General features: G+C 56.8%; 1 protein-coding gene across 1 annotated transcript in view; it reads left to right on the forward strand.

Annotated features, from left to right (window-relative positions):
- The window catches only part of LOC111153622 (tyrosine-protein kinase transmembrane receptor ROR2), a 162113-nt gene extending 138776 nt beyond the window's left edge, over positions 1 to 23337 (forward strand). The window contains exons 5-9 of the mRNA XM_022512765.1: positions 11962 to 12089; positions 15280 to 15594; positions 16561 to 16806; positions 19487 to 19689; positions 20987 to 23337. Of these exons, the coding sequence (XP_022368473.1) occupies positions 11962 to 12089; positions 15280 to 15594; positions 16561 to 16806; positions 19487 to 19689; positions 20987 to 22471 (2377 nt within the window). The 3' untranslated portion in view covers positions 22472 to 23337. The remainder of the gene's footprint in view (positions 1 to 11961; positions 12090 to 15279; positions 15595 to 16560; positions 16807 to 19486; positions 19690 to 20986) is intronic.
- Positions 23338 to 25348: the final 2011 nt, after the last annotated feature.

A 25348-nucleotide genomic window follows, 5' to 3' on the forward strand; every position in this document is an offset into this window, starting at 1 on the left:
GCCTTGCTGCTGCTTTGGAGCTAAAACACCACACAGCGAAGCGCACAGATCTGACGTATCGCCTTAATAAGGTCCAGCAAGTGCAAACCCCTGCCCAGGCACAGAACATTCCTGTCCTTCTAGAAAGTTCCATCCTGCAGCTTCTCAGGCAGCTCCCTCCTCCTCGGGCAGCCACGGTTCTCATTTCTTTTCTGCCATGGACTCGTTTTATGTATTTTAGAACTTTCTGGAAATGAAATTCTACAGCACGTAGCCACGCAAGATTGGCTTCTCTCACTTCATGTGAAGTGTTTGAGGCGCACGTGTGTTGCGCCTGTGTTAGCAGCTCACTGCCTTGTCGCTGGAGGTTGTCCCACGGTATGTCTACACCCGTTGGTCCGTCCACTCTCCTGTTGATGATGGATGCCCAGGTAATTCGCCCCTTTGACTCTTAGGAATAAGGTGCTGTGGATGTTCTCAAACACGTTTTGGCGGGCATATGTTTTCATTTCTGTTCAGTAAATACTAGGAGTGGTGTCGTTGGCTCACAGGGTGTGTGTGCCGAGTTTTGTCAGAAACACCAGAAAATACCAGACTTTTTAAAGGTGCTCGCGTCACCTTCAAACTGCCAGCAGCAGCGCAGAGAGTTCTGGTCGCCGCACGGTTCACTAGCGTTTGGTCTGGTTGGTGTTTTTATTAAGTTGCGCCATTCTGGTGTGTGTGTGTAGTAGTCCCGCCGATCTTTATGTCCATCTAATTGCTTGAAAAAGTCGTTTTTCTTAAGCATTTTAATTTTTCAAACAAATGCATTTAATACTACAACATGTCCTCTGAATAATGCTTTGGCTGCATTTCCCCCCTTCCCTCCAGGCACATCGGCTTTTCTTGGGATTTTCTGATACTTGCCACATTGTCGTCACTGATTTGGGGACGTATGTTACTTTGGCGATTGGCTGCGATTTTCTCCGGGGCCAGTTAGATGTGGTCAGTTCTTGTGAGTCTTTCCTGTCGTTTCAAGAGATAAGCATGTTCCGCTGGTGGTCACACGTAGGTTGCTTCGTATACGCGATCACGCGTGTTAAGTGTGTTATTGGAGGTGTCTGTCGTTTTGTCCACATAGGTTATAGATCTCTGAAATATGTGAAACTCATCCGTACCTATTCTGGGTTTGTCAGCTTCTATCCATTTTCTTCCTTCCTTTCTTCCTTCCTTTATTTTCCTAAACGCCTACAGGTTTGAGGCTGTACAGCTTTTATTTTGTTTTTAGTCCCTTTTGGTGCTTTTTGCTTTGAATTCATTCGCCTGACAATAATACGGCTGTTCCTACCTCCTTTTTATTTTATTTATTTATTTAGTTAGTTAGTTAAAGATTTTACTTATTATTTATTTGGTAGAGAGAGAAGGCACGAGAAGGGGGAGGGGCAGAGACAGAGGGCGTTGAGCATATTTTGTTTGTTTAGTGACCGCTGAATTGCCGCCGGTGAGTCTGTCCTCTTTATCTGCAGATTCCCTGGCTGCACAGTTTCTTACTCGCTAAAATCTCGTCCTAACTCCGAAGCCAGTACTCAGGCGGTTTCGTTGTCACTCACGGACGTGGGCAGGGCAGTGAAACGTGTGTTGCCTGTGCGCACGTCCCACCCGAGGTCTGCGGTCTTACTTCAGCAGCCCTTCGGTAAACACGGTGTTAGTCTGTTCTCATTTGCGGCTGCTTGTGGGTGATTCGCTGTGCAGGGCGGCCCTGAGCTCTGCGCTGAGGTGCTCTCGAGAGTTCCCAAGCACCAGAAGGCTGTGACAGGCCCCACGGAAAAACACGTGTGTTAGATAAGCTTCCTTCAGGCGGGAGTTACGGTGCTGTTGGCCCTCAGCTCGACGTTAATGAATCATCAACACACGTTACAGAAGATGTCTTCAAACAGAAACACACATGGAACAAGGTCCCGTATTGACTGGATAATGAAAATGTCATGACAACGGACGCGCAGAAAATCACCTCTGCCTTCTCCCCTGGGAGCCGTGCTCCGTATTTGCTTATTCAGCATTTGTGACACCCTCATAGGAAATAATTACTGCAAATAACCAGAATAGACTGTATTTTACCCATTTTTCATTGGGTGATTTGTCTTTTTCTTGCTGGTTTGCGAGAGTTTTAACCTGTATTCTAGATAGAACTTTTCTGTAGCTCTTACTCCACCCGGACTGACTTCTGTGCTGGTACAAGCTGGGGCTCTCCTGCCGTGTTTTCTCTATCAATGGCCTAGTCGTTGGCACTGTCTAATGAGTGGCGCCATCGGTAATCATTAAGTGTGACGTCACCTCTGTCACACGTGAGATTCCTGCACATGTGCGTCTGCTCTGAGCTCTCCGATGTGTTCCTGCAGCATCTCTCTCTGGAATGTCATCACTGTTCCAACAGCATAGCTTTGCACAATGTCTTGGTACATGTAGAGAGATTCTCTTACTCTGCTGCTATGGACTGAATTATGTCTCCCCCCACCCCCACCCCCCACTTCACACATTGAAGCCTTAACCCCCAGGGCCATGTGACAGTATTAGAGGTACGGTCTTTAAGGACGAAATTACAGTTAAATGGGGTCATAAGGGTGGGACCCTGATCCTGTAGGACTCATGTCCTTACAAGAAGAGGAAGACCCATGAGAGCTTTCTGTCCACGGTGTGAGGGACACAGCAAGAAGGGGGCCGTCTGTGCCGGAGCTGAACAGGCCGGCACTTTGAGGCTGAACCTCTCGCCTCCAGAACTGCACAAAGTCAGGTCGAACCGTCAGGGCTGTTTGTTACCGCAGGCTGAGCTGACGCATACACCCCCCTTATTACTCACCATTGCTTTCACATGTCCTGGCCGTCATGTTTTACTGCATCTGGATTTCTGTCGGTTTGTGTTTTTCTTGGAGCTGCAGAGTAGAAGTCCGACTTTTGCCATCACTTTTCTCACATACAACGGTGACTCTGGTTTTTCTCCTTTGAGAATATCAGTGTTCTGTTACGAAGCAGCGCTCCCAGCGTGGTGCGGCTTCGCGGCTCCGGCCTGAAACGCACTCAACGAGGGTGAGTTCTGCTCTGTCGAACTCCCGAACCCGTCTGCTGCCGCTTCGTGCTGGTGGACGACCTTCCGTAATCGGGTGGCCTTGTGATCCGACGCGCCCGAGCTGGATGCTGATTGTGTCTCCATAGACGAACCTCCCCTCCTTGTGGCATCTCTGGAAATTAACCAAAACCAAGACAGAAAGGGGGGAAATCACTGGCTAAAAACAGATTCGTCCACACGTTCTCCATTTTTGTCCCTGGAGTGTCCCCAGCTCATCGCACCTGTGACTCCTCTCGGGCTATCTCCTTGGGCTTCTCCTTGTTGTACCAGCCTTGGGCCTGTGCCTGCAAGGGGGGAGCCGGCCCTGGAGCACCAGCAGAGCCTCGGCCGACCCCCGAGTGCTGCGGGTCAGTGCTGTGAGCGGGAACCTCTGTGGCGGCTGCCCTCACACGGCCACACCTGCGCCCACGGGCAGAGCGTTGGACGCCAGTACGTGGGCGTCGAGCGAGGTGAAGGGATTTACTGCTGTTAAAACACGGTTTTTCCTTTCATGCTTTTGAAGGGAGGGTGAGGAGGGTGTGTACGTGGGGAACCGAGGCTTTAAGAGCAGCCGTGCCTCCGCAGACGTGGTTCAAAGACGGCGCTACCGCAGCTTACTCAGGCGGCAGCTTGGATCACGTGAGGGGATTAACGGGAGGCTGCGCGTCCCGTGTTTCGTGTATGGGCTCCGTTTTCATCTGCCCTTTAAAACGGGGCTCGACTTCACGATGACAGACCCGTGCGTCCACAGTGGCGTAGCCTGGTGGCTTGGGCCGCGGCGGGGCGGGGCAGGTGGGGTGGCCCCCGAAACCCGCCCTGGTACCTGCATGGCTGTGTTGGGTCAGTGCCACGGTCCCAACGTGAGCACCCCCAGGTGCTTCAACAGATGCTGCTTACAGGGACGCGCGTTGCTCTTTTGGGCGGTTGTGAATTAGGTTCATGATGGGCTTCCGGGAAATCGACAAACGGGGCCGCGTCCCGAGCCCTTTTCTTACTTCACAAGGTGCGTGTGACTCCAAGGCTTTGGCCACTCACCACCCGTGCGCTCACAGCCCTGGAAGCCCCGTTTCCCGGTCTGACTATCTCCCCGTCTCCAGGCCCCGGACTCCGCGGCATCGGGGCACCCCTGGGCGGATGACTCAGAGGTGCCCCACAGCCAGCGTGTCTAAACAGAGCGCGGCGATCTGCTCCCTCCAGCTCCTTCCACTGCCGTTTTTGGGGAACTGTCATAACGAGCTCAAGCTTTATCCTAATTATAGGAAAGTAGAAAAAACACACTGAAACTTCCAACAGGCAGTGATTGAAAATGACTTCAGGAGAAACCCGGCCGCCTCACCGTGGGGAGAGAACCGTCCCGGGCAAAGGCTGACACTGAGCATTTGCTGTCTAACCACGAAGGCCTGCCCTGGTCGAGCCGAGCTGCAGAGAGGGAGGCGCCAGCCCGGTGTCCTCCCTCCCTGGCTTCTCGTTGTGGTAGGTTCTATTTCTTGGAAAACGTAACTCCTTAAATCCTGTAGTGCCGAACTTGAATAAAAGGAGAAACTCAGTTCGTTTTAAGATTACGTGATGCAGGCAGGAGGTGGCAGAGATCCTCGTGGGGAGTGTGGGGGACACCCACAGCCTCCCGTTCACCGCACAGCGGCACGTGGACGTGTCTGCGCGTTAGCAGGGGTGACGGTGTCCACACAGGACGTGTGGTGACACATCCGATGCCTCCACTTGGTCCTTTTGTTTTTGCCTGAGTCCACGCACGAGCTGTCATGCCCTAGTATTTAGGGATGGGAGCTTTTTACACACCGACCGCCCAAGTCACCCAAGGAAATACCCACCTTCCAAGGTTTGCCCGGGAGGGACGAGCCCGCTGCGCTCCGCAGAGGAGAACCACGCTTCCCTCCGGTGAACTGTGAACCCAAACCACCCTTTCTCTGCCTCCGGCCGCCGCGTGCGATCCTGGCCCCGGAGACGGTTTCTGAGAGGTTCTGCTGACGTGGGCTTTGGGTCATGAATGCTGGTGTCGGGTCTGCTCCCGCGGACCCTGTCGACACTTTTTGTCACGTCCAACACGACATCCGCATAACCAGATGCTGCGAGTATTTTATCTTGAATTAGAAATATGAAGCGTGTGTCCCATGGTTGAAGAAAGTGTTCACTCACTCAACAGACGTGTGTTGAGGGTCAGCTGTGGGCCAGGCGCCGCTCGGAGTGTGGTGAGTACCACAATGCGTGGGACAGAAACGCATGGGTGCTACGTCCTCGCAGAGCCTCTCGCGTCCGGCTTCTTCACGCGGTGTAATACCTGAAAGATTCTTCCCGGACTTTCCCCGCTCGCTTACGGACCGCTGTTTCAGGAAGGCGCGACAGTGTGTGTCTTCGTGTGCTGACGGGCACTTGGGTTTCCAGTTTGGGGCGGTTACAGACACGGCCGCTGGGAATGTTTGTGTTCGAGGATTTCTGTGAGCGTGTTTTCATGGCTCTGGACCGCGTCCCGGCCGCGGGGTTACCGGGTCCGGTGGTCGGTGCGTGCACACGCCGGGGAAAGTGCCCAACTCCTCCCCGGAGCGGTCTCTCCGTTTTTTGCTGCCGCCCGTGGTGTGAGAGTCCGGCCGCCCCACGTCCACGCCAACGTGCGGGGTCGTCCGACGTTAGCCTTCTGGCACTTGTGTTGTGATGATTTGTGGCGGTTTGATTATAGTTTCTCCTCACTGAGACTGGGAACGTCTTTCCAGGCTGCACTTTGGTGAAGTGTCTCAGGCCTTCGCCCAGTTTTCCTGCGGTGTGTGTCTTCCTGCGGGGTCATAGGACTTCTTAGATATTCCGTACACAGTTCCTTTGCCAAAGAAAAAGTGACTGTGGTTTGCCTTTTTAGTTTCGTGACGCTGTCTTTCGGTGAGCAGCAGAATTTAAATTTATTTAAATTTAAATTTATTTATTTATTTGAGAAAGAAGGAGAGAGCAGAAGCAGGAGGGGCAGAGGGAGGGGGGAAGTCGACTCCCCGACGGGCACGGAGCCAGACATGGGGCTCGATCCCAGGACCCTGAGATCGGACCCGCACTGAAACCAGGAGCTGGCTACCTAAATTTTCCGCCACCCAGACACCCCAGGAAAATTTAATTTTAGTGAGTTAGTTTATCTTTTGTTTTCTCTTATGCATTGTGTTTGAGAAATCTTTGCCTTTGCTTATCTCAGTAGAATAAGGATATTCTCCGGTGTTTTCTTCCATAAGTGCCATAATTTTAGCTTTAATGGTTAGGTCTGTGGTCTCTCTCAAAATCAGGTTTTGTGTACGGTGGGAGACATGGGTTTGAGTTTATTTTTTCCATACGAATATCCAGTTCTGGGGCGCCTGGGGGGCTCAGTCAGTTAAGCCTCTGCCTTCGGCTTGGGTCATGGTCTCAGGGTCCTGGGATCGAGCCCCGCATCGGGCTTTCTGCTCATTGGGGGGTCTGCTTCTCCATCTGTGCGCACTCTCTCTCTCAAGTGAATAAATAAAAATCTTAAAACAAACAAAAGAAAAAGCTTCCGAATATCCAGTCCTTCCAGCACCGTTTTTGAAACTATCGCCGGGTCCTCCTCAGACGCCTCGTGTCTGTACTGAAAATCACTTGACCATTGGTTAGGGTCTATTTTAAGATTCTCCGTCATGTCCTCGTATCCCAGCCGCACGTTGTCCCCGACGTCGGAACGTGGTAAGTCTCGGAATCGGGCGGCTCCAGTGCACCCTCAGTCCTCCTCGTTCACGACTGTCCGGGCTGCTCTGGTTTACGTGTAAATTCCAGCGTTTGTCAGTTTCTACCAAAGCACGCACTGGGACGTTTTTAACTTTCCGTTTTGAAATAACTCCAAAAGTACAGAAAAGTGACTAGAAGAGCAATTAGGAGTAATCTCTCCTCTCTCTAGGCGGGCTTGCCAGCTGTGGTCGTGTCCTATTTGATTTCTCATTTTCCCATACATATTTGTAATTTTCCCCTTTCCTGAGCCACCCGAGAACTGGCTGTGTTCCCTGTGCCCCTTTTCCCTTTATACTTCCGTGTTAGTCCCCAAGGTCAACCTGTTTCCTCCCCAAACCACAGCTTCAGACTCGGGGTGTCACGTGACACGTGTCATTCACTTTCCAGTCTCTCCGCTTGTCCCAGGAGCGCTGTGTGGACCCTCTCCGGGGACGGGATCCTCTCCACGTCGCTTTAGTGTCTTTAATCCGGAACAGGTCCTCAGCCTCTCGTGGCTCTGGAACATCGGTCGCCGTGGGCAGCTGTGGTGCGGGCGGCTCTGGAGTTGAGTTTGGCTGATGGTTACAGTGGTCGCGATGAGGGGCTGCCTGTGAGTTTTACACTTGAAGGTGTCATAGCGACGTGTCCTTCTCAGGGTTGGACGTCTGGAGGCGCATGTCAGTCTGCCCCTTACCGGTGCTGTGGATTTTGCTCACTTCGTCATTTTCTCATTATGTAGTTTTTTTGTTTTTTGGCTTGTTTTTTTTTTTCCATGATTTAAAGTAATTTCTGCGGAAGCCGTGCTAGGATTTGACAGGTGACGCTGTGCTTGGGAGAATCGACTCCTTAAAACCGTTGAATGGTCCATCCTAGGAATATGGTACGTATTTCTATTGATGTAGCTTCTCTTTTCTTTCTCTCTACAGTGTTTGGAAGTTTTAAGTGGAGAGGTCTTGTACATTTTTACTAGGTTTTGTCCAAAGTATTTCAGCCATTTTTAATTGAGAAGCTCAGGGGTATTAAGTACCTTCTCCTTGCCGTGCAGTCATCACCACATACCGTCCAGAGCTTTGCACCCTTCCAGCCTGAAACCCAGTGTCTGTTAGACTGTGGCTCCCCATTTCCCCTTCACCCCGACCCTTAGCAACCATGATTCTACTTTGTCTCTATGAATTTGCTGCTCTTGTGTACTTCTAACGTTACTGTAAATGACTTTCTTTTAAAGATCTATTTACTTATTTGAGAGAGAGTGCAAAGAGTGGGGAGAAGCAGTGGGAGAGGGAGGGCATCTCAAGCAGACTCCCAGACGCTTGGAGCCCTGCGTGGGGCTTGATCCCGTGACATCGCAGCGAGCCGAAACAGGAGTCGGATGTTCAACCACCAGCATCACCGGAGCATCCCTGGAAATGATATTTTTTAAACATTCCGTTTGCTAACTGTTACATGTAGAAATACAGTTGATTGTATTGACCTTCTCCTGGGGCCGTACTAGATCTGTAGTAGTTTTAGCAGGTTAAAAATATATTCCTTGGGATTTTCTATGTAAATTTCGGCATCAGGTCTTACCTCTTCCTTCCCGGTGTGTGCCGTCCGTCTGCCGGGCCGCTGATGGGTTGATCACGCCGTCTCCTGATGGTACTGACTGAGCCCCAAGGTCACCTAGAATGTAAGAGCAGACAGGGTCATCTTCCCAAATGTCTACGGGGAAATGTCCCTTATTTCACCGTTAAGTAACGTGTTCACTGTAGGCGCCTGATAGATGCCCTTTTTAGTAGAGTACACTCGGAGAGGTTTTCTGTTTGTCGAGAGTTTGGTCATGAATGAGTGTTGACTTGTGTCGACCTTTTTTCCTTCTCAACTGAGATGATTACACAGTTTCCCTCCTTGTCTCTGTTTTCGGTGACCAGTTTTTAAATGTTGAAACACCTTGTGTTCGTGATCGCCCAGGTGGCTCACTGCCCATTTCTCTATTGTCTTTCTGTTTTGTTGGGTCCAGCCTGTGCGCTTGTGTTTTGTGAAGCGTGGTGCCCGTTCGGTCCCGGGCACGTTTGTCTGGGATGTCCTTGGACGTGCTTATGAGTCACTTGTGTCACTGCATTTTGGGATGATCTGGGTGGTATCTCTTATTCCTTTATATTCTGGAAGAGTTTATCTAAAATTACTGTTTCTTCCTTAAATGTTTGACAGAATTCACCAGTTTCTATTATGTGGGGCTGGGGTTTTAATCATGGGAAGGTTTTTTATTACAACTTCAAATTTCTTAAGACATTTAAGGCTATTCTGAGTTTTTTTTCTGTTTCCACTAATTTTAGTGTGTTATGTTTTTCAAGGAATTTGCCCTATTTTCCTAAGTTACTGGATCTGTGTTCAGATATCTGCGCATAACGTTCCCTGTTGTCTCTGAACATCCGTAGAGTTGGGCAACGTCCCCATCGCATTCGTGATGTTGCTGGTGTGTGTTTTCTCCTTCTCTCTTCTGTTTCTCTTTTCCAGTTTTTAAGCAATTTTGTTTTTTTTTTTTTTTTTTTGAAGAACTAACTTTTGGCTTTATTGATTTTTCTGTTTCTTTTGTATTGATTTCTGTTCTCATCATTGGTATTTTCTAGTTATTTCAGGCTTAATTTGACATTATTTTCTTCACCCTGAAGGACTGACTGCATCACAGCTCCTCTCTCGTGCGCAGGTGACGTTACACGGAATGTGGCTGTCTCTGATTTTCCAGGCGCAGTGGGCAAGCGCCCTGAGCCGCCCGCAAACGGTGACGCGTAGCACACGCACTGGGGCAGAGCCGACGTGTGCTTTTGGTGCATTTGGTAGGCACTGGTTTTCGTTTAATCAGCAGTTGACTCCAGCTCACAAAGAGTGAGAAGGGAGGGGCCGGGCTGTATTGTTAGCATGTGTGCTTGTCTAGTTAAGCTACATTTAAGGAATCCTTGACCCAAGGAAATAATGGCTAAGCGAGCTTGCGAGAAAGGGCGTCCAGCTCGTGTGGACACCACAGTCTCTTTGTTTCGGTTATTTATGGCTCCACGTTCCTTTCTTTGAAAAAGAGAGCTCCTGCAGGTGCCCAGGAGGGAGAGAGCCGAGCGGCTGAAAGGGTGTTCTGCCAGATCCTTTGTCTCTGCCCTTACGAGCGTCGGATTTTACATTTGTGAAGGAGCTGAAATATGGGTGTGGAGCTGGACACAACACAGGTTTTCCTGGGGGCCGGTCCAGACCACTGGAGGGCGGGCTGATGAGCGCTGTCAGGCTTAGGGGCTGGTTACAGATTAGCTAGAGAACAAGTGACTTAATTACAGTCCTAATGCACTTGTCAGTAACCTGCCCCTGGAGCCCCAAGCACCTCTCCCTGGCTCCAGCCACTGCCAGCTCTCGTATATCGGCCGTGGCCCCGTCCCCGTCTCCTTGGAGCATCCTGAGGGCTCTCTGAAAAGCATCTGGTACTCAGAATGCCTGATCTCATCAGCTGAAGGCACGACTAACAGGTTCCCGCAATAGAATGTGGCACAGACTCCAGCATGCCCTGTGCGTGCCGTGCAAAGGCCCTGGGGAGGGAGTCGAACTGGGGGGCCCGGTGGGAGGGCCATGCTTCGGTGAGGCTCCCCACCCAGCCCCTGTGTCTTGAAGTGTGGCCCGTGCCGTCTACTTCTCTGTTGTGTAATAAGAACATCTCCTTGTACAACTTATTTGAAGGCCAGACTTTCGGGGATCCCCACTGTTTCCCTCCATTTCTCTCATGTGATGCAGGAACGCGGTTCCTGGACTGTCATCGCTTTCGCGAGTGTTGCTTGCATACCAGCGATGCTCGTGGGGTGCGCTGTGATGTTTCTGCGTGGCTCACGGGTGGGATGAGATGTTCGTGGCCAACGTTCTGCGTGCGTTTGCTCAAAGACGTGGCCAACGTTCTGCGTGCGTTTGCTCAAAGACGTGGACGTGTGCCCACCCATGCGTACGCTTCACGTTTATGATCCATCTGTCACGCTCCATGGCGCCACGCCCTTAACGATGCTGGATTTTTTTAAGTTAATAGATATTATATTTTAGAGCCATTTGGGATTTCCAGAAAAATTGAACAGGAAGTCTGGAGAGTTTCACCGACACCCTCCCAGCATCCACACCTGCGGTTTGCCCCTTAGTGTGGCACGTTGCTTAGAACGGACGAGCCAGTGCCAGCACTTACGACGAGCTGAAGTCTGTACCCGCGAGCTGTCACTCTGGCTGCCGTCCCCGCTGGGACTTTGGGCAGCAGACTCTTGGACAACAGGGGAAGGGGACGCCACCCCCCCGTGTGGCTGGAAATCTGTGTGTAACTTTTGGCTACCCCAGAACTTAACTCCTAGCACCTCACCGATCACTTAGTCAATTAACGTGTGTTTTGTGTGTCGTATGCATTATGGACTGAATTCTTGCCATAAAGTCAGCTACAGAAAAGAAAATGCTATTAAGAAAATCATAAGGGACACAAAGTGCATTTACCGTACTCTGTTGTGTTCACCGTAAACGCGTTGCCCGTCAGTGGACTCACGAGGTTCAAACCGGTGCTGCTCCAGCGTCAGATCTAGAAAGACACGCACCCGCCGCCACAGTATCATACAGAGTCGGTTCCCGGCCCTGAAGTCCCTGTGCTTTGCCTGGTGGTCCCGTGTACCACCCCCGCCCCCAGCCCCTGGCCACCACTGAACTTACCCCATCTCCATAGTTCTGCCTTTTCCGGAAGGTCCAGCCGCTGGACTCCTACAGCACGTGGCCTCTCTGGATCGGTGTTTCACTTAGTCCCGTGCATGTGAGCTTTCTCTGTGTCTTTTCATGGCTCCTTTGTGTTTGGTGCTAAAAGCTCTTCCATCTGGACGGGCCACGGTATCTTTGCCCATCACCTGCTGGAGGACAGCTTGATTGCTTCCAAGTTTGGGCAGGTTTTCGGGTGGTCTGAAGTTTCCAGCTCATTTGCGTTGATACCAAGGAGTGAGACGATGAGATCACAAGGGTGTTCTGTATGGTGACTAACGTCGCATAATGAAACATAATAATCGTTATTTAAAAAAGATAAAAAAGATCTAGTTGGGTGTATTACTTGATGTGTAACAAAAAATCAACCCAATGAAATTTAAAGATCTTTAAAAAAAAAAAAAAAGCGCTGGATTTGAAGAGAAAAACCAAACAAGCCAGTGTGCTCACAGCCGTGTCTTCCCCAGAGACGACTACCACGAGGACGGCTTCTGCCAGCCATACCGGGGGATTGCGTGCGCACGCTTCATCGGGAACCGGACCATTTACGTGGACTCCCTCCAGATGCAGGGAGAGATTGAAAACCGCATCACAGGTAGGAGCCCCGCGTCGTTGTTGTCGGACCGTGAGCGCGCGCCGCCCGTCTCCGCCCCCCTCGTGCGTTTATTTCCGATCTCGGACACGGAGTCCCTGTTCCGCACGTCGTGCGACAGAGTCGGACAGCCCTGTTAGAAGCAGCGGGGACTGGCCCCAGGGTTTGCCCTCCAATGTTCCCGTTTGTGCGTTCCCACTAGCAAGCACACTTACTCGGGCCCACCGCATGGCTCCAGAGTCCTGAGACGTCCCGTCTCACTGCGTCACCAGGGCCTCCTGTTCCCGGGCTGTCCCCTCCTGTCCCCTGGCCACACCTCAGGGAGGCCGGCACCCACCGCACTTAATCACTGCACTTCTCTGTTCTGCGTTCCCCGACTCCTGTCCCCCATAGATCTGAGCTCAGTGAAGAGCTTCACGGGTCTGACTTCGGCGTTGGGGACAGGGGTTTGCAGTCCGTGGCGGAGCCCGGGGACGCTGCCAGGCCGCCTGCGGCCAGCATTCAGGTCCCGTGGACAGTCAGTGTTTGGGGACCTGCTTCACCGCGTGGGAAAGGGGGCGGCTCCCTTGGCAGGCAGTGGCCTGCTCTCTGTCTCTGCAGGCTTCCCGTTTCGGTCGGCCGGTCGTCCTCCACGTGCTGGCTTTAACGTGGTGATGTGAAAGTCATCTTGGGGGAAATGCTTTGAGAAGTAAGAAAATGAATTCAACCGAAGCCCCTCTCTGCTCTCCCCACAAACACACACACGTTTCCTCTCCAGCCTCCAGACGGCATCGACTTGTCCTTCCAAATCCGGGTCACCCCCCCTTCGCTTTCACCTCAGCTGGAGGGTCTAGGGCGATGGCCATGCAAGGATCCTCCTGGCCCGTGGTTCCCGAGCCCCTTGAGGACTGGGCCAGGTGTCCACGGAGAAGTAGGAGGACGGTGGTCGTCCAAGAGGAGCCCATTTGAGAACCTTGCTATTTTTGGAAAAGCTTTTCATGCTCTCTAAAGCAGAACTGCTCAAACCTTTTGGGCCACAACATTCAGTGGTTTACGTAGGGTTCTGTGTGGCCGTACCCGTGCCTCAGAGGTGTGACACAGGTTCCAGGGAACAGAAATCACCCTCGACAGAAGCAGGGCTCTTGGATTTTTCTCGTCGCTTCTCTTTCATTAAGGGAAGAGTCCATTATGGCCTTAGTAGGAGCCACGCGCTCAGACATCCTCTGTCCTAACCGACCTGGGAAGCGCTAGCCGCGTACCTCAGACCGGGCGTCCCACTCACTGACGAACCCGGCTCCCAGGCACGACACTGTTCCCAAGTCACATCTCCAGGAACGGCTGGACACGCTGAGCACATCTGCTGTCCGAGCAGGCGGGCTGCACAGCAGCGTTTAGACGAAAGTCTAGAACGAGCATTTCTAGGTGTGTGGACGTGAGAGGAGGTCGAAGTTGACCTGGGCTGACGGGCTTGTGGTTCCAAGGCCGTTGGCTCTGCGGTGTCCTGCCTGGGGCAGGCTTGTCAGAACTCACTCCCAGGACTCTGGGAGCTTCCGGGGGAAAGAGTCCCAGGACACCTTCAAGGTGACGTGGGGAGTGGACGGAGGCGGGGACATGAGCTGCTGGACCTTCTGGGTACCTAGAGCCGGATGTTGAGAAGTGAGTCCTCATGGGACGCGTCTGAGGGGGCAAGGGCAGAGCAGAGACCATCACAGGGTCACGCTCCGCTGGTGACTGCCCCGAGAGCAACGCCAGATCTGTCTGGCTTCGACCGTCCTTCCGTGCCCGGGGTCCCCGCCACGCCACGCCCGCCCTCCTGATGGTCCCCAGCTCCATCGCGGGCCTGATCGGGCCTCACCCCGGGCTCCTGAGCCGTCTCCGAGAGACCCTGCCCGGGGACCTCCTGTCCCTTCCTCAGCGTCAGTCTTGGCCGGAAGGGACCGGAAGGAGCAGGGACCGCGTGTTCCTCTCCCGAGCTCCCTCAGACGCTCTGTGTGGGCATCCGTCCCCCAAGGTGTGGCCTCAACAGGTCACCGCACAGGACCAGGCGGACGAGGGACCCACCGTCCGTGGTGGGTAACGGGCGGCGCCTGAGCTGGTCTCCCTCCGGCTCATCTGCCTTGGGCCGGGCCGGTCGGCAGAGAGTGGGCACCCCGCAGCGCCGCCTGCTGGCCACACGGGGCGCCGCAGCACGGGTCACTGGCCTGTGTCCCGGGGATGAGCCCGGCCGGCCTGTTTACTCGCCCGTGGCGCAGGGGGTGGGGCAGGGCCTCTCTCTTCGGCTGCCGGGTCACATCCTCAGGAGCAGGCCACAGTGGCTGGGCCTCGGGGCAGCAGGCATGCCGGCTGCGGCCTCCCTTTGAGCCCTGACGGGGCTGCTGCCTCCTGCCCTCCTGCCCCCGCACGTGTTCCCGCTCGGCCCGCAGTGCCACTGCGTGTTCTCTCCGGGTCACACGCCACGTTTGTTCCTCTCTGCTCCGTCCCGTGTCCTGCCTCGGAGGACAGGCAGCCGACCACGGCTCAGACCCTGGCTACACCTGCTTCTCTGCTTCCTTTATCCCAAAGCACCTCCCTCTGGCCCTCCCAACGCCCTCCGGCTATCTGGGGCCCCCCGCCCCGCCTCTCCTGCTGCTGCTTGGCCGCAGCTCTGGTCTCCCATGCGTCTGCCCTGCTGCCGTCCTCCTCGGGGGCACCCTCCCCCCCTCCCTGCCGCAGCCTCCCCAGGCCCCCAGGTCGGCCACAGTCCCGCAGGACGCCGGGCTCTGTCCCTGCGCCCTGTCCGGTCTCTGCTTCCAGATGTCACCCGTTGCTCTAGCTACCGCCCGTGGCTTGCAGAGCCCAGTTCCTAGCAGGGCCTTGGGAAGGGGCTTTGGGTCTGACCCGCGAATCTTCCTGTGCTGGAAGAAGCCTCCAGCCGGGTGAGATCCTGGGCCCGGTTTCCCCTTCTCTCCCGTTCCGCGTTTGTAAGTGAAGCCCTGGGACTGAGACTTTCCGTGTTCCCAGCACATCCGGGCAGCTCCTGCTCTCGGGGCGCCTGCCTTGGAGAGAGCCTTTCTGGGTGTGCAGAGGACAGGGCAGAGGGTTGGGGGCCCTGCTGGGAGGGGAAGGGGGAACACGAGCAGGAGAGGGGTGCAGTGGGGGCGGGGAGGCTCCGGTGGTGTTCAGGGGCCCGGGAGCAGGTGCCACCCAGCCTAACGCCCGTCTCGCGCCCCCGCAGCGGCCTTCACCATGATCGGCACCTCCACGCACCTGTCGGACCAGTGCTCACAGTTCGCCATCCCGTCCTTCTGCCACTTCGTGTTCCCGCTGTGCGACGCGCGCTCCCGGGCGCCCAAGCCCCGCGAGCTGTGCCGGGACGAGTGTGAGGTGCTGGAGAGCGACCTGTGTCGGCAGGAGTACACCATCGCGCGCTCCAACCCGCTCATCCTCATGCGGCTGCAGCTGCCCAAGTGCGAGGCGCTGCCCCTGCCCGAGAGCCCGGACGCCGCCAACTGCATGCGCATCGGTATCCCCGCGGAGAGGCTGGGCCGCTGTGAGTCCCGTGCGTCCGGCCTGGCCGCGGCCGTGGCTGCTCCAGCCCGGGGGCCCCTCCAGCGTGCCGTGGGGCTTTCCGCGAGGGCTCTGGGGTCCTCCTCCGGTGGGCGCACGGCAGCTGTGCCCCTGCCGTCTTGGCACTGGCGAGAGTCACTACGTCATTGGGCTTCAGACTCCGCTTCTGGGGTTTGAGGGGGGCGTCATGTCCGTGCCCATTAGCAGCCTGAGCAGAGGCACGGCCGGCCTCCAGACCACCCCGCGACCCCTGAGAGGCTCTCCTCTCCGATTAGGTCAGGGTTGCTGCCCCTTGCAGGGGACGGAGCGGGGAAGAGCCCACCCTCGTCCCAGGCCCTGGACTCTGGCCACTTCTTCGGTGAGGCTGGGGGTTCTCAGAGCCCTTCAGAGCTCCTTGGGGGGCAGTCGGAGCCCAATCTCTGGGCTCCCGGGGGCGTCCGGATCCAGGCGGCTCGCTCCTCACTCTGCGCGTGGTAATAGCCACAGAAGATGGAGCGTTGGTTAGTGAGTCCGTCTACAGGAGGGGCTGAGAACGGCGACAGAACTGAGGCAGCAGAATGGCTCTGAGAGGGCTCTGGGTCTCCGCCCTGGACACGGGGGTGCCTGGGTGTCCTCCCTGGGCGGCAAAGCGAGCGTGAGGTTGGGGTTGACGTCCTCCTGCAGCGGAGGTGCCTGGCGGGCCCCCAGGGGCTTCCACACTCATGGGGTGACTTCGGATGGGCCTTCCTTCCCCACTCATGTCCCTGGACGCCCCCCACCCCATCCCCCGACTTACCTGGTGGGCCTGCGGCTTTAACGCTGCTGTTTTTGGAAGTCGGACCGTTTGGTCTTCTGGAAGTTCCAGTTCGGGTATGTGCAGGCAAAGTGGTGGCGGTTGTCCTTTCTGGAAGGGCTGGGGAGGCAGCGGCCGCTCGCCAGCCGGGCGTCCTCACGCGTCTCTCTCCCACAGACCATCAGTGCTACAATGGCTCGGGCACGGATTACAGAGGCACGGCCAGCACCACCAAGTCGGGCCACCAGTGCCAGCCCTGGGCCCTACAGCTGCCTCACAGCCACCAGCTGAGCAGCGCGGACTTCCCCGAGCTCGGAGGGGGGCACGCCTACTGCCGCAACCCCGGAGGGCAGATGGAGGGCCCCTGGTGCTTCACGCAGAATAAAAACGTACGCATGGAACTGTGTGACGTTCCCTCCTGTAGTATGTATTCTCTCTCTCTCTTTTTTTTTTAAAGCGTTAACTGTTGAGGGAACCTGGGGATGGCTTGGGGTCCCAGGGCGCCTCCCCCATGCGCCGCCCTGATGACCGGCTTTAAATACAGCCATTGCCGGTTCTGGAAGTAGTACCTGGTCGTTATGGGACATTTTAAATTAGAGAAAGTTCTGGAGTCGTGTGTCCCTCAGCCCAGATTCCACCATGCGGGGGAGATGGCTGATTAGGTCTGGGGGCCCCTCACCAGCCTTCTCCTTGCGGGTGGCCCTGGGACGGTCAGTTTGGTGCCTGGTTTCTCCATCAATGTCGTCACGTGCTGTTCCCCGGCATTGGTGGACGGGCTTCCTGCTGCGGCCACAGCCCTCGGCCTGGCGCCTGGCCCCGGGGACACGGCACCTATGCTGCCCCGGCTCACACAGGTGGAGCAGGCGGAGCGAGGAACAGCGGAACTTCGGTCTCATGACCTGTCTCCCTGCCACGTCCTCGTTAAAGTATGAATGGGACAAGAGAGCCGTTGAGGGTCGCACACTTCACAGGCCTCCCTATTTCTGTCTCGAGGCCATTTACGTTTCGCTGGCTCCCACCAGCCTGGGTCCCCGGGAGAAGGTTGGCCGCCTTCTGAGTCTTACGTTCTGGTTCCTGGAGGCAGTGGGTTGCTGGGACATTACCGAGAAGTGACGGATGAGGAGAGAGGAAGGGTGAAGCAAAGCCGGGCTCGCCGTCCCCTCACCAGCCTCCTCCTGGCGGCCCCCGGTCCGGCGCACCTCCCCCTACAGATGCTGGCTGTGGAAACTGGCATCGCTTCCCTCCTGGGAGTAGAATGGGCCCGTTCCAAATTTGCCACTCCTCTTAACTCAGCACAGATCGTGCCACGGATCTTCGAGAACGTGCGTCCGCTGCAGGACTAACTTTTAAGAATGAGAATGTTGACAGTATCATGAAGCTGTTTCGTGGTTTGCTACGGTTTCTAAAAAAAATTTCCTGCAAGGAAGGATGTCCATGATGACCTCCTGGGGAAAGAAAGAAAGAACGAAGCTGTGGGACGATAGCTGGTTTCTCCCGCTTGCTTTTCCTCCCCTGACCCCCTTCTCTGTCTTTCTTTGTGAAGGAAAGACGTGCGCGTGCGCGTGCGTGTGTCCGTGTGGGTGAGCACACACGGGCACCTCCATGTTATGCATGAAGTTTTGGAGTGATACACGCCAAACTTTTCGCAGAGATTTCCTGTGGCCTGAAGAAATGTTAAAACAGAACACATTTTCACAATGAGCCGCTATTACCTTTGTAATTAAAATTAATCAAAACAGTAAAAATATGTATGCTGTTCAATCTGGCTGATCTAGGTACATTGGATATTGCAAAAAACTTTGCATTCTGAGGGTAGAAATGCAAAGCACACCTACTGTAGGATGGCTTTTAGCAGCTAAGGGAGACACAGGCTAATTGCTTCCCAGTGGGGTTCGGGTGATGCCCGAGGAACCCCCGTACGGGGAATGGTGTGCGGCCCCCGCCCGATGCCTGGAGCGTCTGGTCCTTGTGGAACCGTGTCTCAGATGCGGTGTTCTGCCACAAAACCAGCGGCCGGGGAATAGGGAGGATATGACTGCCTTTAAAAAGAACTCGATTTAAAATTCTATCTTAAAGAACTCTGTGACACTGCTGCTTCTGCGTGTCGGAACAGCCGAATGCCATGTGCTCCTGCTCACCTTAAACGGGATGTAGGAAATCGGGCAAACGCCCCTGTTAACGTGGGTACAGTCTTCGGCCCGTGGGCTGCGAGGACGCAGCCTGTCCTGTGGTACCGTAGTTAACAAGTGTGTCTGCTGGTGATTTTGAAAAGATAACGATAAAGTAAATGGTCTCACAGATGCTTGGACGGCGCTCCCATCTCTGACCTGGGACGGAGGTGGCGGGTCATGGAATCTCCCCAGAGAGATGACCCGGAGCCTCCACTGCCCCTGGGGCTTCTGGAACATCTGCCTCGAGGGTGGGGCTGGGGGAGTTCTGGGGTTTTATTTGGTTCTCTCTGCAGCGGGTGCAGGATGGGGCGTGGCGTGGGGCTGATGGGACGGACAGACAGACTCTGGGTTTGGGACAGCGCTGCAGCCCTGCGCGCCCCCGTGCCTGTCTGGAATCCCATAGAGGGAGACAGAGCCTTGCGTCTCGCTCTGAAAACCTTGGAGCTAACCGGAAGCCTCGCTGGACCTTTGACCGCCACGTTTCCCAGCACGCTTGGGGCCCTGTGGCGTCCTGCCTTGGGTCAGGCTCACTGGCGTCCGGTGCTCTTTGACATCAAATGCACTTTGGATTAGTGTCTTCAATGATATGTGTTCATTACACACAAAATGTGGAAAACCCTAAAAAGCCACAGGCGGGGTCACTTCTCATCCCAGGACTTTGCTTGTAACTACTGCAAGAGCCCTGGCATTCACGGGTTTTCTGAGCCGCGTACTCCGGCTTCAGGCCTTGGGGGCAGCTTTGGATAGCGTCTCCCGAGCGTGCAGGGGTACGTTACCCATTCTTGGGCTTGGCGTGCCCCTTCCCCTCCGAGCGACTCATGGCACCGTCCCCTTGTGCTTGAATCTGGCAGCTGGGGCGGGAGTGGGCTGGCGGGAACTCGGAGTTGGGCGGGGGATGGTTTCTAAGAACCCGTGACCCTGGCTGTTCGCAGGTCCCCAGGACGGCAGCAGGATGGGGATTCTGTACATCCTGGTCCCGAGCATCGCCATTCCTTTGGTCATCGCGTGCCTCTTCTTCCTGGTCTGCGTGTGCCGGAATAAGCAGAAGGCTTCCGCGTCTACACCACAGCGGCGGCAGCTGATGGCCTCGCCCAGCCAGGATGTGGAGATGCCTCTCATCACCCAGCACAAGCAGGTCTCCTCCGCCTCCTGGCGCTGCCTCTGCCTGGAGATGGCTTGCCCCCGACGCTCGGGTTCTTGGCTTACTCGATACACGACCCACCACCATGCTGAACTGCCCTGTATTTCCCGCATCTCCTCTAAGACATGTCGGGACATTTGTGTCCTTAGGAAGGAAGTGGTAGGCGTGTTGGAATCCTGCCATCCCGGAGTCTAGGCTTCTCCCTCCGCTCAGACGGGTGCATTAGCCAGAAGGTGCCGTCCTGCATCTGTCTGCAGGGCTGCCACTCTCCCCACAGGAGAACCAAAGGGAAAGGGCTCTGACTGGTCCACCACATGGGGGCCCGGCTGGCTCTGACAAGGGACGGGGGCCTGTTTTCTCATCCGTTTGGAGTTGGGTTGGTTTTGTTTTGCTTTGATTTTCGGGGAAGGGTGGAACTGCACATTTAGAGTGGAGGTAGAACACCCCCGTTCCCCTGCCCTGAGAGCTCTTAGGACAGCGATACCACCCCGAGATACAGCACAGGGGAGAATCTGTCCCGGCCTGCCTGGGCCTCCACGTTACTTGTACGCTTTGGGGGTACATCACTCCCGTCCGGGCTCTGAAGGGGATCGTCAAAGCGGTCGGGGGAGCGTGCACTGGGCTCGGAAGCCAGAAGTCACTGTGTGTTTGCTGGGGCTGGAGGGGTGGGGGGTGAGGAGATGCAGGTCAGCCCCCCCGACCCTGCTCGTGGGGCTTCTGTCATAACTTATCTAACCAAGAAGGAGCAGGGAGAGGGGCCCACGGAGGGACGGCTGGAAAACAGCTGGCCTGGACTCCAAGAGTGACAGAAATCGTGGGAAGCGCACGGCAGGGTTCCAGGGAGACAGTCCGGGTGTCGCTGTGACGAGCAGTGGGGCCTGGGCCTCGGTGGCCACCACGCATCAGGGAGCCATGGGAGCGGCGCCAGATGGGGGACGCAGCTGGGAGAGTCCCTTGGTGCCTCTGGGACGGTGGCGCCCAGCTTGGCTGTGTGCGTGCGCGTGCGTGTGCGCGTGTGAGTGTGGTGTGAGCAGGTGTGCACACGCCCTGCAGTGGTGTCTCTGGAGTTTGGGGGAGAGCAGACTTTGCATCCTGGCTGGGACCCGTGGACGTGTTTCCGGCAGCCTGACGGTGCCGAGCGTGTTGAAGAGCAGAGAGTGGGTGTGGGTCAGGTGGGGCCTGGGGCGGGCAGGACTGGGGTCCTCTGCTGGGCTCCCCCCGCCCCAGCTGCCCGGCTTGTCCTTCCTGTTGTGGGAACAGAAGTGGTTCACGGGGCTTTTCTTGTTGGCAGGCCAAGCTCAAGGAGATCAGCTTGTCGTCGGTGAGGTTCATGGAGGAGCTCGGGGAGGACCGGTTTGGGAAGGTCTACAAGGGCCACTTGTTCGGCCCGGCCCCGGGGGAGCAGAGCCAGGCCGTGGCCATCAAGACGCTGAAGGACAAGGCGGAGGGCCCGCTGCGGGAGGAGTTCCGGCACGAGGCCATGCTGCGGGCCCGGCTACAGCACGCCAACATCGTCTGCCTGCTGGGGGTGGTGACCAAGGACCAGCCCCTCAGCATGGTGTTCAGCTACTGCTCGCACGGGGACCTGCACGAGTTCCTGGTCATGCGCTCGCCGCACTCGGACGTGGGCAGCACGGACGACGACCGCACGGTGAGATCCGCCCTGGAGCCCCCCGACTTCGTGCACGTCGTGGCGCAGATCGCCTCGGGCATGGAGTACCTGTCCAGCCATCACGTGGTGCACAAGGACCTGGCCACCCGTAACGTCCTCGTGTACGACAAGTTGAGCGTGAAGGTCTCGGACCTGGGGCTGTTCCGCGAGGTGTACTCGGCCGACTACTGCCAGCTGGCGGGCGGCGCGCTGCTGCCCGTGCGCTGGATGTCCCCCGAGGCCCTCACGCACGGCAAGTTCTCCGTGGACTCGGACATCTGGTCCTACGGCGTGCTGCTGTGGGAGGTCTTCAGCTACGGCCTGCAGCCCTACTGCGGCCACTCCAACCAGGACGTGGTGGACATGGTGCGCGGCCGGCAGGTGCTGCCTTGCCCCGACGACTGCCCGGCCTGGGTGTACGCCCTGATGGTCGAGTGCTGGCACGAGGCCCCCGGCCGGCGGCCCCGCTTCAAGGACATCCACAGCAGGCTCCGTGCCTGGGGCAGCCTGTCCGCCTACAACAGCTCGGCACAGACCTCGGGGGCCAGCAACGCCACGCAGACCAGCTCCCTGAGCACCAGCCCCGTCAGCAACGTCAGCAACGCCCGCTACGGGGGTCCCAAGCAGAAGGCCCAGGCCTTCCCGCAGCCGCCGTTCATGCCCATGAAAGGCCAGATCAGGCCCATGGTGCCCCCTCCCCAGCTCTACATCCCCGTCAACGGGTACCAGCCCGTGCCGGCCTACGGGGCCTACCTGCCCAACTTCTACCCGGTCCAGATCCCCGTGCCGATGGCACCGCCGCATGTGCCCGCCCCGGTGGCCCTGAAGCCTGGCTCCCACCACAGCGGCAGTGGCTCCACCAGCACGGGCTACGTGACCACGGCGCCCTCCAACACGTCCATGGCGGACAGGGCGGCCCTGCTCACGGAGGCCGCGGAGGACACGCCGAACGTCCCCGGAGATGCGGCCCAGACCCCTGGGCAGGAAGCGGAGGAGGAGGAGGACGGCTCCGTCCCCGAGACCGAGCTGCTGGGGGACAATGACACTCTGCAGGTGGACGAGGCCGAGGTTCCCCCGGGCAGCCTGAGGGGCACGGGGCCACCGGGCACCCCGGGGGAGGCTTGAGCCCCAGGCGCGGGGTGGGGGGCGCCGGTTTGCCGTCGCACGGCGCAACCTCTGCTCCCCCGCCGTCCTCTTGTGCACAGAGCGGCCGCTCCCGCACCCAGAGGCCAGAGGGTCTTTGAGCTGGGGACGCCTGACCGGGCGGGGGTAGTGGTCTGGCGGGACACATGGTGACACCTACGCGGCCCGCAATCCCTGAGGGAGACGGGCAGGGAGGCCGGCCTGCGCCGTGCGGGAAAGTAGCCGCCGTCTTCCCTCCCCTGTGCATGTGCACTGGAGGTGGTGCCCCTTTGGGCTTCCGGGCGGCTGGCCTGTTCCTACCGCCGCCCCCACCGGCGACTGTCTCCCACCACCGTCGCCGCCCAGGACTGGCGGGACTGGGTGGCTGCCCCCTGCCAGGGTCCCAAGAGCACGGGGCTTCCGAGGCGGGGGCTCTCTGTGCCTCCGTGAAAATGTGCCTTAAAAAGAAAAAAGCCGGTGCGGTTTTGTACTTTGGGGAAATGGTTGTGGTCACCCTGCATGTGTATCCGGCCCCTTGTCTGGAGTCGGGGGAGGTGTGCTGGGGTTTGCAGTGTTAGGGGCACCGCCGTACGGAGCACAGCAGGGGATTCTGTTTCGTAGACGTGTGTACAGGCCTGAAGTGTAATTTATATGGCTGCGGCCGCCGTTTTCACTGAAGCACTGTGAGCTCAGTGATTTAGGTGCTGACGTGACCCACTCTGGGACGCCTCCCGACTGTATTTTGTCTGCCTGTGTTTGTCCCCAATGCAGGCGAGGTCCGTTCATTTCAGGCGGGAGAGAAGGCTCACAGGCCGCACACCCGTATGCCCCACTTGTAACCCCCACACCTGGTGTATCCAATAAAGTGAAACACGACTTCCAGCTGGCTCTGCGGGGGGGAGGGCGTCCGGCAGCCGGAGTTCCTCAAGATGGCAGGGGACGGCGAGGGGACGGCGAGGGGACGGCGAGGGCTGAGGGCGGGCCTTGGGGCGAGCTCGCTGGGAATTTGCATCAGGTGCGCGGGCAGCGGGACCCCTGTCCGCTCTGCTCCCAGGCAGGTGGGGGGGCTGGGGGTGCCAGTGTCCACAGTCCTGGGCGAGCCACCCAAGCCCAGAACGGACGATCCTGACCTTGTAGGACCTCAGGTCGTGCAGAACCTCAGGCTCGGGGCTGCCCCATGTCTGGTCTTCTCTCCCCAGGTATGCTTCTCCAAAATAACCGTGACCAGGAACCTCGCAAAAGGTTCGTCTTTAGAGTCCCGTTCCCTGTAAGCAGACAGTTTCCCTCCCGTTCGCTGGAAACAACCAGTCAGGCTTGAGGCAGCCCACCTGCTCGCACAGGACACAGGACACAGAAAACTGAGGCATTTGCTGGAAGAAGGCAGTCTTACCCCACAAGGTTAGCTGTGCAGGGGCGCGGGGTCCTTCGGGGGAGTCGGGAGCCCCTCGGAGGGCAGCGGAGCTGGGCGTGCGTCCGCCTCTCGCGACCATCCTGGGGTCTCCAAGCCGCGGACCAGGCTGCAATTCTGACGAAGGCCACTAGAGGCCACTAGAAAACAAGCTAATTAGTCCACGGAGCTAGTCTATTTCTGTCTACAAATAATTGTAGTTTGCCCCCAGGGTCAAAGGGGGGGGCACCAGCATCTCTTCGGTTCGCCCATTTGGCGGGGGGGGCATACACAGAAATACCAGTCAGTGGAGGCGCCTCTCCAAGCCCAGGCCGGCTCCCTCCTGCAGGGGTGGGTTACGAGAGGTGAGGTCCCCGGGGCGGGGGTTTTCTCCCTCTCCCGGCTGCCACCCCAGGGTTGTGGCACTTCCTGGGCTCTGCTGGGCAGCCTCTTACTTCTGGAGCCACAGGGGCGCTCTGCAGAGAGCAGAGCGAAGGTGAGGCTGTTTCCCCTGAGACGCCCACCGTGACCCTCCATAATGGATTTGACGACCTCTTCTCAATCGCGTGTCAGGACAGACGGCAGCTAGGACCTGGAATGGATGTCACACCGCCCCTTTGCTCAGGAGTCACGTAAGGCCCTGTTGCAGCAAACAGCGAGCAAATTGAGAGAAAGGACCGCGCAGGTTCAGGAAAATATCAAGAATCTTCCTAAAACCCCTCTCCCGGGTTCTCAAACTCAAGGTAGCTGCTGTGCACCCCCCCCCACACCGTCCCCACAACCCTCCCAGAGCTCAATCGCTCTCTCTCCCTCCCTCACACACACCCTAAGGAGTTCTTTGCTCATTGACTGCTTTGCTTCCTCTGATAAGTGAAATTCTCTGCTTCTAGATTTTTTCTCTTCTTTTAGTACTAAGTTATTGTGAATGCAATTGTAGCGTTACCGTGAACATCCTTGTGCCCGAAACCATGACCTATGCCATGCCTGGCACAGAGAACACCAGAGACGGGGCTGCCCGTGCCTCCCCCACACGCCCCTCCCCCTTCCCCCGTGTTCTTTTTTTGACACCACAGACCTGTCTGTCCTGATGCCCTCGTGCTTCCTTCTAACCCATCAGTTGTCTCCTCGAAGTATCTGTGCTCACACATGGACGCGGGGGAGCAAAGTGGCACATTTCACCGGGAACTCCTCCCTCTGTCCTTGACCAGGGGAGGAAGCCGCCATCACACAAGGCTCCGTGGCCACAGATCTTGGTCAAGTCTTCCTGAATTCTGGTGCATGAGCAGTTTTGAAAATCAGCCCAGGATAAATGCCATGAAATGAAAGTATTGGGATAGTCAAGATGACCTCTCCAGGCCACAGAAGAATGTCCGTACTAGCCCCGTCCTGATGCAGAAGTAGACGCCAGTATTGTGCAGGATGAAGGGCTCACGGCGTGGGCCGGGCTTCCTTCAGAAGTTGACCCGCAGTGACTCGTGTCGCTGAAGGACTAG

Source organism: Enhydra lutris, unplaced genomic scaffold, assembly GCF_002288905.1.
Source record: "Enhydra lutris kenyoni isolate GAN:26980312 unplaced genomic scaffold, ASM228890v2 scaffoldscaffold33, whole genome shotgun sequence".
In the NCBI taxonomy this organism is placed as follows: domain Eukaryota; kingdom Metazoa; phylum Chordata; class Mammalia; order Carnivora; family Mustelidae; genus Enhydra; species Enhydra lutris.